Source organism: Delphinapterus leucas, chromosome 8 (genome assembly GCF_059928025.1).
Source record: "Delphinapterus leucas isolate spDelLeu-1000000601 "Yukka" chromosome 8, BTC_Dleu_Yukka2, whole genome shotgun sequence".
Taxonomy (NCBI): Eukaryota; Metazoa; Chordata; class Mammalia; order Artiodactyla; family Monodontidae; genus Delphinapterus; species Delphinapterus leucas.
The window spans coordinates 13,808,384-13,824,027 of NC_143136.1; the positions used below are offsets into that span (position 1 = coordinate 13,808,384).

The 15,644-nt window shown below is 37.2% G+C and overlaps 1 protein-coding gene across 10 annotated transcripts in view; it reads left to right on the forward strand.

Annotated features, from left to right (window-relative positions):
• The window catches only part of DOCK10 (dedicator of cytokinesis 10), a 280,479-nt gene that overhangs the window by 182,543 nt on the left and 82,292 nt on the right, over window positions 1-15,644 (forward strand). For all 10 annotated transcript variants that reach the window (XM_022567817.3, XM_022567818.3, XM_022567812.3 and 7 more), the window contains exons 12-15: window positions 5,947-6,168; window positions 6,584-6,706; window positions 7,938-8,020; window positions 13,152-13,274. In XM_022567817.3, the coding sequence (XP_022423525.2) occupies window positions 5,947-6,168; window positions 6,584-6,706; window positions 7,938-8,020; window positions 13,152-13,274 (551 nt within the window). The remainder of the gene's footprint in view (window positions 1-5,946; window positions 6,169-6,583; window positions 6,707-7,937; window positions 8,021-13,151; window positions 13,275-15,644) is intronic.

The window sequence follows — 15,644 nt, forward strand, 5'->3', positions numbered from 1 at the left end:
ATTTATCCTAGATGTGAGTGGAGGCTATTCAAGAGTTTAAAGCACATTAAAATGGTGTGATCTAATTTGTGTTTTTAAAACATCTCATTAGAAGAATGGATTGGAGGAAACAAGAGTTGAACAGGGAAAGCAGTTAGAAGTCTATTACTATAGTTCACATCATGGCTTGCGCTAGGGCTGGCAGGGAGGAGGGAGAGGAATGGATGGATTTGACTGCTGTTTTGTAAATTGAACTGACAGTTTTTTCAGATACATTGCATATACAGGAGAAGAGGAAGGGAAATCTGAAGGATGAGTCCCTAGTTTTTGCTTTAAGCACTTAGACGCATGGTGGTGCCATTACTAAGAGGACAAGACTAGAGGAAGAGCAGATTTGGGGGATACAGGCCAAAAAGTACATTATGGATATGTGAAGCTTAATCAGACTATTAGATATCCAAGTAGAGATGGCCAGTGGGCAGATTCAAAGACAAGTCTGGAACTCAAAGGAATGGCATGAACAGAGATACAAATCTGGAAGTCTGGTACAGGCAGTGACCTAGAGGGAATCATGTAGGAATTTCTATGTGTGTAGGAAACATTTAATGGATGAATAGAGAAGTGACCAAAGAAGAATCAGAAGGAATGTTCATGGATGTAGAGATAAACCAGGAAAGAGTGGGTCATGATGCCAAGAGAGAAAGGGTCAGCTATGTGGAATGGTGCTGAGAAGCTGAATAACATGAAGCCAGAGAGCAGCGTGGTAGATGTGGCCACATGGAGGATGACTATAGCAGAAAAAAAACTTCCTTGGAGTGAAAATGTTAGGAGGAGTAATCAGAACATACTTTCATTTGGGAGTAAAAAAAAAAAAACTAGAAACTTAGTTCTTGAAACTATATTTGGAAATATCAGGAAAATTTAACCTAAATTATAATGTCACTTAATCTAAATTTTATTAAATAAAAACAAATGCTTTTTTTGACCGGGTACATCCTTAAGCGTGATTAAAAGCTCAAATTTAGAAACGGAAACTCAAAGATAATGGGCTTTTCTTTCCAGTGCCAGGGGCATATGGCTCCTTCCACATGGCTTCGTATCTTTATACTAAAGCCCATATTCAGAAGCTAAATGTGTGTATTTGGGCCAATCTCGCCAGGCAAGAGAACATGTGCAGCTCAAAGAGCAGCTTTTGTGAGCCTTTCTTGTGTGTCAGGCCATAGGAATAAGTCAATTCCAAGTGCTCTGTATGTCTGTATTATTTTAAATTTATTTTACAGTTGATACACATGTTTAAAAACTAGGAAAAGAATTTTAAGAATAATTTCATAGTGCTTATAAACAATAATGTAAAAAAAACGAGAAAACAGCCTCACCTGAACTCAAGTGCAATTTTGTTTGTAATGGCATTGTTTTAAAAAATCTTTGTGTGATTATTCAGTGACACTCATTAATGTCGCTATTTTTAAATTCATTGTTTGTAACTCAGTGAGCATGCTTTTAAATTAATTGAAATATTTCTCCAAGTTGATGAAGAGCCAGCAATTCAGTAGCATTTAATGGATGAGCTTCTAAAAAGACACCCTAAAAGGACTTTTTCACGATGGGGAAACAATACTTGACAGCATGTAATTTTTTAGTCAGTCAGTTGAAAACCAAATTCAAGTTGATGGTTTTAGAGTATAAAATATTTCTTTGAAAATAAAAATTGATTCCAAAAATCTAAACTAATAAAACTGCTTCACAGCTGAGCTACATTTAAAATGCCATGTTCTTGAATTTTTTTAAAGAGAAGTACAGAATTCTAAACATCAGAAACCTATGACTTAATTTGTTAGGCTTTGAAGGTTCTAAACAACACTTTATTGAAAAGCTGGTGATTCAAAAAGTAAGATGTGAATGGCCATCATCAAAAAGTCTACGAACAATAAATGCTGGAGAGGGTGTGGAGAAAAGGGAACCATTTTTCACTGTTGGTGGGAATGCAAACTGATGTAGCCACTATGGAGAATAGTATGGATGTTCCTTAAAAAACTACAAATAGAACTACCATATGACCCAGCAATCCCACTACTGGGCATATACCCTGAGAAAACCATAATTCAAAAAGACACATGTACTCCAATGTTCATTGCAGCACTATTTACAATAGTCAGGACATGGAAACAACCTAAATGTCCAATGAGATGAATGGATAAAGAACATGTGGTACATATATACAATGGAATATTACTCAGCAATAAAAAGGAACGAAACTGGGTCATTTGTAGAGATGTAGTTGGACCTAGAGTCTGTCATACAGAGTGAAGTAAGTCAGAAAGAGAAAAACAAATATCGTACATTAACGCCTACATGTGGAATCTAGAAAAATGGTACAGATGAAACTATTTGCAAGGCAGGATAGAGACACAGACGTAGAGAACGGACATGTGGACATGGTGGGGGGGAAAGGGGGTGGGATGAATTGGGAGATTGGGATTGGCATATACACACTACCAGGAGTAAAATAGATAGCTAGTGGGAACCTGCTGTATAGCACAGGGAGCTCAGCTCGGTGCTCTGTGATGACCTAGATGGTGGGGGGGGGGAAGTCCAAGAGGGAGGGGATATATGTATACATATAGCTGATTCCCTTCATTGTACAGCAGAAACTAACACAACATTGTAAAGCAATTTTACTCCAATTAAAAAATGGTAAGATGTGACATTTAAGTTGAAAAGGTGGATTGGAGGGAATAAGTGAAGCACCATATGAGCTTTAATTCCTGATGGATTATCAAAGTAGGTGATTTATTTCCATTCACGAAGCAGAAATGAAAATCCAAAGGCAGCAATTCACAAAAACTTAATAAGGATTTTTTTCCTTTGACCTTCAATGTGTTTGGGGTTCCTACCTGAGTTATTTTCACATAATTTTGTATTTTTCAACTCTTAGCAGACTACCACTGCCACAAACCAAGAGTTTTTCTAAACTGAATTTATAAAATATGAAACTTTTCCATTTTGTCTTATTTTTAAAAACTAATGCGTTGAATTTTATGTGTAATTTAACAGTAAGGGAGCTGGCAGGTGTTGCTAATATTAAGGAATTAAACTAATACCCCTGTTATAAACTAGCCATAATCCTGCATTTCAGAGAACACAAGATACTTATTAAACATTCAGCAAAATCCACAGCATGAGTGAGTCTGTACCGTGATGAACTTGGTCACAATGTATTTTTTGTATGTAACCTGCTTATTCACAGAATCCTGGTGGGTGAGAGGCCTCAATTCAAAATTAAGTAGCATAAACAAAAGTTAAAAAACTTTTTATAAGTATATTCATTTTAAGAAGCCTGTAGTTAATTACATATGTATGTATTTACATATATATGTATGTATATAATTATTCATGCGTGTATTTATGTACTTGTGTCTGTGTATATAATTACATATACATATATCGGGTTGGCCAAAAAGTTCGTCCGTTTTTTCCATGTTACAGAAAAACCTGAGTGAACTTTTTGGCCAACCAATATTTATTTCAGTCCTTGTTTTATTTAATTTCTCTTGCATTTGACATTTTTCTAGTTGAAAATTATTTCTTTCTGAAATCTTTCTTCTTCTGTGTCTTTGATAACTCTGGCAGCGTTAAAAAAGTTTTAGCAGCTTGTTTTTAAAAATCTCTCTCCACTCCCCCATCTCCTTTGTAAGCTGTTTTCCCTACTCCAGTCTCTATCCTGTTCATGTTCATATTTCCTAGGATGCCATTCTGATTCTCTTCTTGTTATTTAATGCCTTGAATAGGCACCCACATCCCCAAATCTTTTGGGTTCAGATCTCCAGCCCAATTTCCTTGACTGGGCTCAAGACTCATATATCCAGCTGCTCCTGGAAAGTCCTACAGATGATTCTCTGTACCAAAGAATTCATCTTTGTATCCTCATCCTATATATCAGTGAATGGCATTGTCATTCACTTAGTTTCCTATAGCCCCAAACCTGGGGATTTTCTTTTATTCATGCCTTGTGAACCCTCTCTCCAACTAACCAGCACACGCACACAAGCAATGGATTTCCAAGCCTTTTGGTTGTACCTTCCTAACGTTTCTCAAATGTATCTTCTGCAAACACATCCTAACTTTTTGTTTCCACTCTGATCTCACTCTAAACCTGTGTTTTTTCATGTCTTTGTGACTTTGCCATGTCACTCCACCTACTAGAAGCCCTTTATAACTTCCCCTTTACCAAATTTCTACTTCTTTAAAACTCAAGCAAGAAACTTTCCCTTCCCTTTCCATCTTCCTTTACCTTCGCATTTGCCCTTTACTTCACATCTTCCTCTTCCTTCCTAGCACGGTAGTAAGAGGTTAAGGGAGCAATCACACAGAGGCTTGGAAATTGAGTGAGCATAAGAATCCCAGATGATGCGGGGGAGAAAGCCACGTGGAGGCGCAGAGGTGCCACGCCCTTGGATTTGTCAGGATCTGGGGCACTGTGCAGGCTGGTGCAGAGGAGATAGCTAGATAGCTACTATGGTTGGGAGACCGGTTACTCTGAACAATAAGTAAACTAATTGAACAAATAAGTAAATAAATAAATGATAATGAGTCAGGTTTTTCACTATTGGATGAAATACTCGCAAATATGTAAAAGGGAAAGGCTAGAAAGAATCTTTGAGTATTTGGATTGGAAATGGAGGTATGACATGAACCCATGAGTTTTTAATAAATATTCATGTACTGACAGAGATAGAGACATCATTGTAGCTGTGAATATTGTGTATATGTATATATATGTGTGTGTCCCGGAAACAATGAGCATAGATAGCAAGCACCCAGATCTTGGTTTCTAAGTGTCACCCTCACTACAGGAACCAGGGCTCTTTGGAGGAATGGCTGGGACATGGAAAGTATAAGATGAGCCTGGAACATCTTGTTGGGTAAAGAAAGAGGTGCTCCAAAAATGATGCTCATCTACCATAAAGACACAGGAGCTACACTGAAGGGTGTACCTCTAGCCAAATCTGAGACAAGTCGAGTATCACTATAAATAACGACAGTAAGAGATGGAAATTTATTGAATAAAATAGCAATCCATGAGTCTATACATACATATATATATATGTACATATGTGTGTGTATGTGTATATAAATATATATATGAATAAAAAATGAGGGGTAAAGGAAAGCTCATTGTTACAGTAAAATACCGACTAATGTAGAAAGAATGATGGAACTAGAAGATCACCATTGGTAGCCATCATAGTGGCAGTTGGTTCCAGTGGGAGTTACGAATGGTGGATTGGGTTCGATGAGTAGCAGGACATTGGTGTAATCTCAGAAAATATTTCCAAAAAGGCTAATCACTTACCAAAGGGAAAATGGTGACGTTATAATGGAGAAAACTGGAAGATGCCAACAAGACCAGAATATTTAGGTTAACATTACCTAAAGTCGTGGGAAAGTTGACTTTTTGTGCCCTTGCTATAATGAACTATGAAAATCAAATGTCACACTGGGGTATTACTGCCCCCAAAAGCATGACCTGAGTCAGATCATGCGGCATCATCAGGGATACTGACATTGCAGATATTTCTGAGAGAGCAAAGGAAATAACTGGAAGGTTTTGTAAGGTTGAATCATACATGTATTACAACGTATGAAAAAGAATATTTGGCAGGAAAAGTAGAATGAAGAAACCAACGAAATACAGTTCTGGGATCTGAGGGGCCTGATAGTGGAAGGGATTCTGGGAACTTGCCTACAAATATTGTATTTTATATGTTATATATAAAATCTACAATACATGCAATATAATATATAGTATTATATCTATTACATATAACATATTATATATAGAAATATTGTACTATATATAAGTAGTAGTATTTTATCTACTGCCTTATTAAATAATGTACTTAAGGAGGCTATCCCCTGTGTGATGATTTTATGTCAAAACCATCAATTCTTTCTTTTTCTCCAAAGATTGAGCCTTTTTTTGTGAGTGTGGCACTTTATGACCTCAGAAACAGCAGGAAGATTTCTGCTGATTTCCACGTGGATCTAAACCACACTGCTGTCAGGCAGATGCTCTCAGGGGCTTCCGTGGCTTTGGAAAATGGAAACATAGACACTGTCACTCCAAGACAATCAGAAGAACCTCATGTCAAGGGATTTCCAGAGGAATGGCTAAAATTTCCAAAGCAGGTTGCACTTTTGTTTATCTGTCATGGGAGGGAAAATGCTTGTTCCATTTTTCTTACCAGTAGATTACATAAGATGAGCAGTTTTCCAAATAAAAATCCCCCTTAAAGCTGTACTCTAAAAAAGTAGAATTTTGGGGGCTTCCTCGGTGGCGCAGTGGTTGAGCGTCCGCCTGCCGATGCAGGGGACACGGGTTCGTGACCCTGTCCGGGAAGATCCCACATGCCGCGGAGCGGCTGGACCCGTGAGCCATGGCCGCTGAGCCTGCGCGTCCGGAGCCTGTGCGCCGCAACGGGAGAGGCCACAACAGTGAGAGGCCCGTGTACCGCAAAAAAAAAAAAAAAAAAAAAAGTAGAATTTTGTAAATGTCTTCAGTGTGGTTTCCTAGATGCTTATTAGCTGTTTTCTTTGTACATAGGCTATATTTTCTGTAAGCAATCCACATTCTGAAATTGTTTTGGTGGCCAAAATCGAAAAAGTACTGATGGGAAACATTGCAAGTGGTGCTGAACCTTATATTAAAAATCCAGACTCCAACAAGGTAATGCATGATCTTTGTATAAATAATTTCAATTACTTTCAAGAAATAAAATCACACTGCCTTGATGAATTATCAAGTTTGATAAATGTAAGTCTTGAAGTATTCCCTTGTTAGTGAAATGAGTATCAAACAGGAAATTTTTAAAGTATATATTCTCGGCTTATGTTTTTTGATCCTGCAATTTCTGCTGAGACTCTATTGGTAGAAATAAATTTAAATGTGGATAAAACTTTAACCCCCAAAGACTAAAGTGTTAACAATAATGAAAAGTTAGGATTAATCTGACTGAAAACAAGGGAATACAGTTTACTAAGACATCAGCAATGCTTATGCTGAACTAAGTGAAAAAGTAAAATAGTTGTTTACCAAATTTTAATAACACCTAAATGAAGAAAGAAAGAGGAAAGAAAATACCATAAGTTCTTTAAATGGTGGGACTGCAGGACATTTTTTCTGCTTTCTTTTTTCAATTACCATATTTTCTACAATAATTGAATGTTATTTTTTAATAGAAAATAAATACAAAAAGTTTATATTATCCACACAAAGAAGTATATTGGGAAAATAATGCATAATAATTGAATTTGAGGGTGTGTGACAGTTTAGGGCAGTGTTTAACATATTTATGAGAATCCTTTAATTCAGGGTTTAGCAAACTATGGAGTGCAGGCCAAGTCCAGCCTGTCACCTATTTTTGTAAATAAAGTTTTATTGAAACGCGTTACACTCATTCATTTAAGATTGTCTTTCCTGCTATAGCAACAGAGTTGAGAGGCTGAGACAGAGACCACATGGCCCACAAAGCCCTATATATTGGATTGGCCAAAAAGTTTGGCCAATCCAATATTTACCGTGTGACTCTTTACAGAACAAGTTTGCTGACCTCTATCATAACAAATAAAAATAAATACAGGACAGCCTGTGACTGTAAATTTCATAACTCTTTCCATTCAATATTTTAAGGTCTTTTAAGTCAGAAAAAAAGTTGGTATTCCAAGATAAGGGTGTTTTCTACATTTGAAATTTCTAAACTAAAAAGAAAGAAAGCGTTATACACCAGTTTGAACACAGAGGATATCATTTGTCTCTTTACAAGGTAGAATCTGTGAGCCAGTAAAGCAGAATTTTACTGAGTTTCAATATAACACGGAAAAGTATTTATTAATATTTTACATGGACTGTTTGTACAGTGATGTTCTAAACAACATTTAATATTTCTTTTTTTCCTTAGTATGCACAAAAGATACTAAAATCCAACAGGCAGTTCTGCAGCAAGTTGGGGAAATACCGCATGCCATTTGCTTGGGCGGTGAGGTAGGTTGACAATTGCAACCAACAGAATAGAAGTGCATTTATTGTCTGCATTGAAAGCTTCATTTTTGAACGCATCTGTGTTACCCGTTATTTTTAACATACCAACACCTAGAAGAATGCTAGTGTGTTCATCTTCAAAAATACCTTAAGCTCCCCAGAAACGTGTGTTTTACAAGATAATTTAGCAAGCCAGCTCATAATAGACTGGGACCATGACATGTGTACAGTGTACGCATGACCAGGTATGCAGTGGGTTCTTGGTAGGATCAAAGCCAAGTCATAACTTCTTTATTATGTATATTTGGTCTAACAAACTCTTGATGTTTTATCAGTCCCAAGGGTTTGGTGCGCATAAAATTCAGATGGAAGCACTGTGATTTCTTATGCAGCTGCATGTTTTCATCCGTGCAGAAAACACGGGTCTATATATGGATGTTCAAATGAAACCATCAAATTGATCACTTGAACTCTCTTTGATTTTGGTACTGATTAGCATAGCCGCATTTCTCAGTACCGGTTGACTCTCTGATAGAAATGCTGAGTTAATGTGGACACTGATGGTGGAACCATCCACCTGGACATATAACCTCTGCATAAAGGACAAAAAATGCCTTTCAGATCTGTTTAAACATCAATTACTACTGTCCTTGTCAGTCTCTTTGTGTCTTTATCAGTACATGAATTTCTTAAAGGAGGAAGTGCCTGCCATAGATATATGGGAAAAGGTCAGCAATGGACAATCTGAATGAACTAAAAAAGATAAATTAGTGCTACAAAACAAGCAGCCTGTTAGGTATCCATTTGAATGTTGATTATACCCCAATGCAAATAACTTTAAAATCCAGAAGGACGGGAGAACTAGTTAGTTATGTCATTTTCAGGTCTCACAGTATCCAGTTATGGTGCATAACCAGAGTAAACTCACCACTATTTTTCATAATGTTGATGTAGTTATTGAAAGTTGGAGACAGGTACAGGGAGGAGGAATGTGGAATTAGGGGCAGTGGTAAACCAAGGTAAACTCATGCCGTCTCTAGGGATTGATTTGCCCCAAGGCAGCCCTCTCAGTTGAGGAGGAAGAGACCAGGCCCAGGAATCTGAAAACGTGGTCCAGATCAGATACCACTTATAGATTGTAGCTTTGGTCAAGTTTCCTTTCAGAGTCTCAGGGTCTCCATTTGCAGAATGAAACTAACAAGACTGCCTTGTGAACAGTAGTGCAATCACGAGTGCAAAGGCATCTGTCATAAAGTAGATCATAAATATCATTTTATCCCCCTTTAATATCTCTCCCTACAGGGACAGCTAATGCTAGGATATTCTTCATGAATAAAAGATATTATTTAGAAATACTGAACCCTTATGATGAACTTAATTCATTTTATTCCTTGTAAGCTTCAAGAAAAAAGGATAACATTGTAATTCGCAGGTCAAACTTTTCATGTTGATAAGTATTCTCAGTTCCCACAAGATAATCAGTTGGGGCAAGTAGAGGGTAGAGGCAGGATGTCCTTTGGCAAAGTGAAATATTCCAATATATCAAAATTATAATAGTGAACACATTTTCTCTTTAAGGTTTGAGGATTATTCTGAGTATTGTTATAAGCAGACGTTTTAGAGCCAGAGCTGGTTTCCCTATCTCAACTCTATTTACCAGTGAATTTAGCAAGAACTTAGAGTCTCAATTTTTTTGAATGTATGAAGAGGAATTCGAATACCTAATTTACTATTTCAGGGATTAACAAGTACATATATTTATTCAATAAAAGATAGCCATTATTAGAAGCCATTAGTCTAATATGATTATTAAAAGTCCCTGCGGAGATCATATCCACCCAAACAAGCCTCCTTTTCAGGTAAATTTGGGACAATGAAGAATAATGTGGGAGAAAGAAGTAAAAGAATTACCCGTTATTGAAAGAACCTGAGCAGTTAGGAAAAGCAGTAACAACCCTACTTTGAAGTTGTCTTGGTCAAATGTGCTAGAGGAAAGATAGATGAAGTTTCTAGGGAGGCTGATAATATTACTAGCTATTGAAGTAATTATGTCTAGGGCAGGAAAGCCAACAAAACCACAGGCTCACGCTACATGAATGCCTGGTCACTGGTTTGGTTGTAGACCAGGGAACAGTGTACACCGCCAATTTGTGCCCATAAATGTATGATTTACATTTACATAAACATCTCTAGTAATGTATGATTTACATTTACATAAACATCTCTAGTAACTGAGAAAAATGATCAGCAGCACAGTTCTCAAGATTTCATGTTAGACCCCTTGGAATATCTAACCACAAAAACAAGATCCAACCAAAGAAGATTTTAATTTTCCCTCCACAGTGTGGAAACTGCTTCAAGTGAATGTTGACCAAATTAGAGAAGGGCTCTTGCTACTCATGTCGTTTTGACATAAGCCAGCCTGCTGACATATTCCACTACCCTACTGACACCGCTGGTTCTCTGGCTCCTTTTCCTTTCTATTATATTTTCTCGATTGACATAGCTTTGAGTGGACTCTAAAACCCTTTGGCCCTTAAAATCAACTGCCACTAAAAAGCATAGAATTGACAATTAGCTTACAATCATATTTTTACCCGATCCAGTCATCCCACCAGCTGCAAAACACACAGATACTCATCACTGTGAACATTTTATCTAGAACATGCACTAATTTGGTACATGTTCTTATTTTGGGCACCAGCTGTAGCACCATTTTATAGCAAAAAAGCTTATATTTGGGGTAGGTAAACAGAATGCACTCAGATGGCTACAGAGGGCATTGTACACTCATTGATTCAGGAGAAAGTCAACCTTTACAAATGTGCCACGTTGTTAAATCAAACTCTTTCCTCGTGTATCACCCCCAGGATTATGTGTGCCTAAATCCAGGACAGGACGCTTTTTGATTCCTTTTTCTTTGTCCCATGCAACATTCCAAATGGAACCGGGTAACAAACTGGATTTTCTTTAAAATTAAACAACACTAAAATAAAAATTTCATTCTTATATCTATACATTTATAGAAGGCACACAGCACAACAACACCACCCAACAAATGGTTGTCCAACCTCTGTTCAAATCCTTCCAGTGACAAAAACTCAAGTGCGTCCCACAGTGGTTCTTTCTTCTTTTATAGCTCCAATGATTAGATAATTCTTCATATATATATATATATATATATATATATACACACACACACACACACACACACACAGTTTTTTAAACTGCTTGACACTTTTATGTTTTGTCTTCCAAAGCCACAAAAAATGGGCCCAATTCTTTCTATATATCACAGCTATTCATGTTGCTTATTTTTGTTAATATTTTTTTAAAGTCTTTATTGAATTTGTTACAATATTGCTTCTGTTTTATGTTTTGTTATTTTGGCTGTGAGGCATGTGGGATCTTAGCTCCCCAACCAGGGATCAAACCCGCACCCCCTGCATCGGAAGGCAAAGTCTTAACCACTGGACCGCCAAGGAAGTCCCTCATGCTGCTTATGAATGAAGCTCTTAGGCATACCTAAGCTTCTTTTCCTTTAGGCTAAACACCACTTTTTTTTTTTTTCAATCACACTCTAAATGTCATGGCTCTGAGACCTTCATTGCACATGGATCATTGCTCAACTCTGCAGTTGGAACAGGGCATGGTGTCCCAGCCATCCTGAAACCATCTGCGTAAATGAATCAGTTCTCTGCTCTCCTGCCAGTTACCATATTTATGGAGTGGGGACAGAATGTGAGTGCCGTGACCAGCGCCTCTCTGTGCTGCTGTGTTCTTCACAGCGTGTCCAATGTAAGTGAGCTGTTTCCAGGACAGAGCTGCTGCAGATAAGAGCAAAAGCCAGTGATACAAGTCAAGTCTACTGATGTATTTGAAGTGACTGGTTAAATTTTTTTTAAAATACTATTCAATTTAACTTTCTCCCATGTTGGGAAAAATGTCACACACTCAAACACAATCCCTGAATAATATTTAAATAAAAATAATCTTCAAGTTAAATATTTTCATTCTTCCTCCCTCAGTGTTATTTGATAGGGGACCTTTTTTCCCTCAGTTACTACTTCACAGAAAAAAAACTGAGGAGAAAGGTTGAAGGAGTCTAAAAATATCATTCTGATAAATTCCTGGCCCATTTTCTAAATTATTTAACACTAAAGCTCTATGATCAGGTAGCCATTTAAATGGCCTTTTCAGCCTGTGTATTGAAATCTTTGGCTAATGTGAAGAGTAGTAAAAGAGTCTCGTTAAGGTCCTTAAGTTAGAAGAAATAAAGATTCAGCATTTCTCTAACATTGAAGAAAAATCAGTTACACATAGGTCTAATTTTCCTTTGATAGACACAGAGTATGAAGAATTATGGGGAAGAAAAACGACATTAAGCATGCTAGGTATACTTGCTTTTCAGGAAGTGTGTTGCCCGGCATTACTATATTATTTGGATGAAAACAATTTATGCATTTTAACTAAATCTATATAGTCCCATTGAAATGGATCAAGGAAGGAAATAAATGGTTCAGGCTCACAGTGTTCTCTTTATTTAATACAAAATGCTCATTCAGGTGTTCTCCATTTTATCTTTGTCTCTGCCCTAAAATTTAGGGCATGGGCACATTTATCTCCATGAAAATGTTTCAAGAGTCTGGCTCTCTACACCCACATACACAACCTCATACCCTTTCCATTATTCATAAATTCTAACGGCACCACCCAAAATGACATGACCCAGGCTTGCCCAGAAGATAATGAAAAAGTGGTAACATGTGTTCCCATTCCTCTCCAGCCCCCCAATACTCTGTGGCTTTGACATGTTACCAAATCATAAATAAATGTAGTTGTAATATGGGCTGCTGTCACTTTAGATACCAGGTTGAAAATAAGAAATTGAAGATAATAAATGCAGTGTATAAATGAAATTTTTTTCTAAGAAGTTTTCATGTCTTTTTATTTTATAAATTCCTGGACTTTCTTCCATTATAAATGGGAAATTGAATCATTTTAGTCAACTTAAAAATACATCTTCGTAAGTAATATCCAAGTACCAAGAGGGGAGCATTGGTGGTTCAGTGGTAGAATTCTCCCCTCCCTCCCATGCCAAATACCAAACTGAAAAAATATTGTTTTCTTTCAGATCAGTATTTAAGGACAACCAGGGAAATGTGGACAGAGACTCAAGATTTTCACCATTGTATAGACAAGAAAGCAACAAGATTTCAACTGAGGACCTACTTAAACTAGTGTCAGATTATAGAAGGTAAGATGTTTTGGATACTCTTGAAATTAACATGAATCAGCTACCTTGCTGCTGTTGATTTGTTATCTCTGCATAAACAATACTCCATAACCAGATTCCCAAATATCCATACTCCCCCAGAAAGCAGATGATTTGCAGATGACCTCTCATATGCCCAAATGACACCTTAAGAGTAAATTTGCCAGAATGATGTGGAAGGAGTGTGAGATGTTAAACTATGTCAGTTACCTATGGCTGTGTAACAAATCACCCCAAAAATTAGTGGCTTAAAACAACAACATCACTTATTTTTCTCTTGAGTCCATAATTTGAGCATGGCTAAGTGAAGACAGTTTGTCTCTTCTATATATGGCATCGGTTGGAAGAGGTCCAATGGAGCCAGAGGATCCATTTTTGAGATAGCGCATTTGATGACTGGCAAGTTGGTGCTGGCTGTTGGCTGGAAGCTCAACTGGAGCTGTGGGTTGGAGACCTTGGCTCTTCTCTCCATGAGATGCTATGGCTTGGGTTCTAAGAGTAAGTGTCCCAAGGGACAGACAGAAAATGTTCACTGCCAGTTTCTTAAGATGGGAAACTGTCACAGTGCCATTTCTGCCATAACATACTGTCAAACTGTCACAGATCCTAGATTCAAATGAAGGGTATATAGACACCTCTAAATAGGAGGAGTGTTAGGGGATTTTAGAATATGTATGAAACACCACAGAGCAATTAATTGCTGTGAATACAATAATTTATAACAGTTCTGTCATTCAAATGCTTTTGGAAAAGACAGTGGAAGTTAGAGCCAAAAGAAGAAAAACATAAAAGTCACAACACTTTTAAAATGAATCACCATATATTCAGCATCCGATGATGGTAAGATCTTTCATGACAAGTGGCTTATCTTAAACTGTTGGTCCCCTGACACAGTCAGGATTCTTGTTCCCTTTGCCCCTTTCCCAAATATTAACTCTCTGCCTCTCCCATCTAAGAATCAACAATTCCTTATCAATTAAGTTTGCTTATCCAAAACAAAAATTATTTATTACTATGAAACAAGCATGATTAATATTTTCTGTATCTTCAATAGAGGATACATTTCTATTTAACTAGAAGGGAAGTTTGCCCAATGTTCTTTTTTGTTCTGGAAAAAAATAAACCTTAGGAAACAAAATAAAAGTGGAATTGAACCAATATTATTTTTTTGTGATTCTACAGGACCACTCCTTACATGGGGAGACCTTCCTTCCCCTTATCAAACATCATGGTCAAAACCCCTATATCCACTAAGTGGAAATTAAGAATGCTTTTCCTCTTTACTTTTTCCCAAGTTTACTAAAGCCTGAAAAGTTGTAACACTGAGCAGAAGGGAATGGGCAAAACAGGAGAAGACCATACTGTCACAAAACCCATGTTATTGGTGTTTAGCAAAGATAGTTATCACTATGGCATTTAGAGGGCGTCTAGAATACCCAACGCCGTACTGGTGAGACATTAAATTATTTCATGGATGCCTCACACGTAATGACATTTATTCTCAGCAGTGTGCTGATAAATGTCTACCACTGACCCTCTAGGAGGAAAAAAACTGATTTGTATTGATGGCAAATTTCTATGGTGTAAATTCTCCTACCATTGCTGATTTCAAGCTACCAGTGGGGTTTTGCCAAACATGGAGCTGGAAAGAAAGCTGATTTCAAGCTACCAGTGGGGTTTTGCCAAACATGGCGCTGCACACCATCATATAACTTTTCCACCACACAGATAGATGTAAATAACCTCAAGAGCATGGATCCTCTCACCATGTAGTAAAACAATTACTAAGTGATGAATTTTCAGTACTTTTTACCTTGGTATTAATGTAACTTGTTTAATATAATTTCATTTTTAATAATGACTGTGTTTTACGGATGGCAGGCAAAATAACTGAAAATATAACAATTAGCTCTCACAGGCTGGGAAGAGCTGCCTCTCGAAGTAGATTTCCTGAGAGGGGTGACACTTGAAACTGTTCTTAGCAACTTTCACCTTACTATAAAAGAAGATAGGGGAGAAGGTTTTAGTAAAGAGGGAGGAAAAGAAAGTCAAGGACTCATGAATTAGAGTGACTGTGGGCACAGGGATAGGTGGTGAAGAAGGGTCTACATACACTTACGAGGGATCAGGGAAAGGGCCCTTGTCCTCCTGGATTGTTGGTGAAGAGGGAAAAAGCAAACTGTCCACTTACCAGTTGTGGCAAAGACCATCCTTGCTCTCAAAACTTCTTAAAATTCCTCGCGAAAGTGAATTATTTAAATCGGTTCAAATACTAGTACTTTCTGTTAACAAAAACTAAATATTTACCATTTACCAAAACTAACGATTTACATTGCACTCGTTTGGCCATAT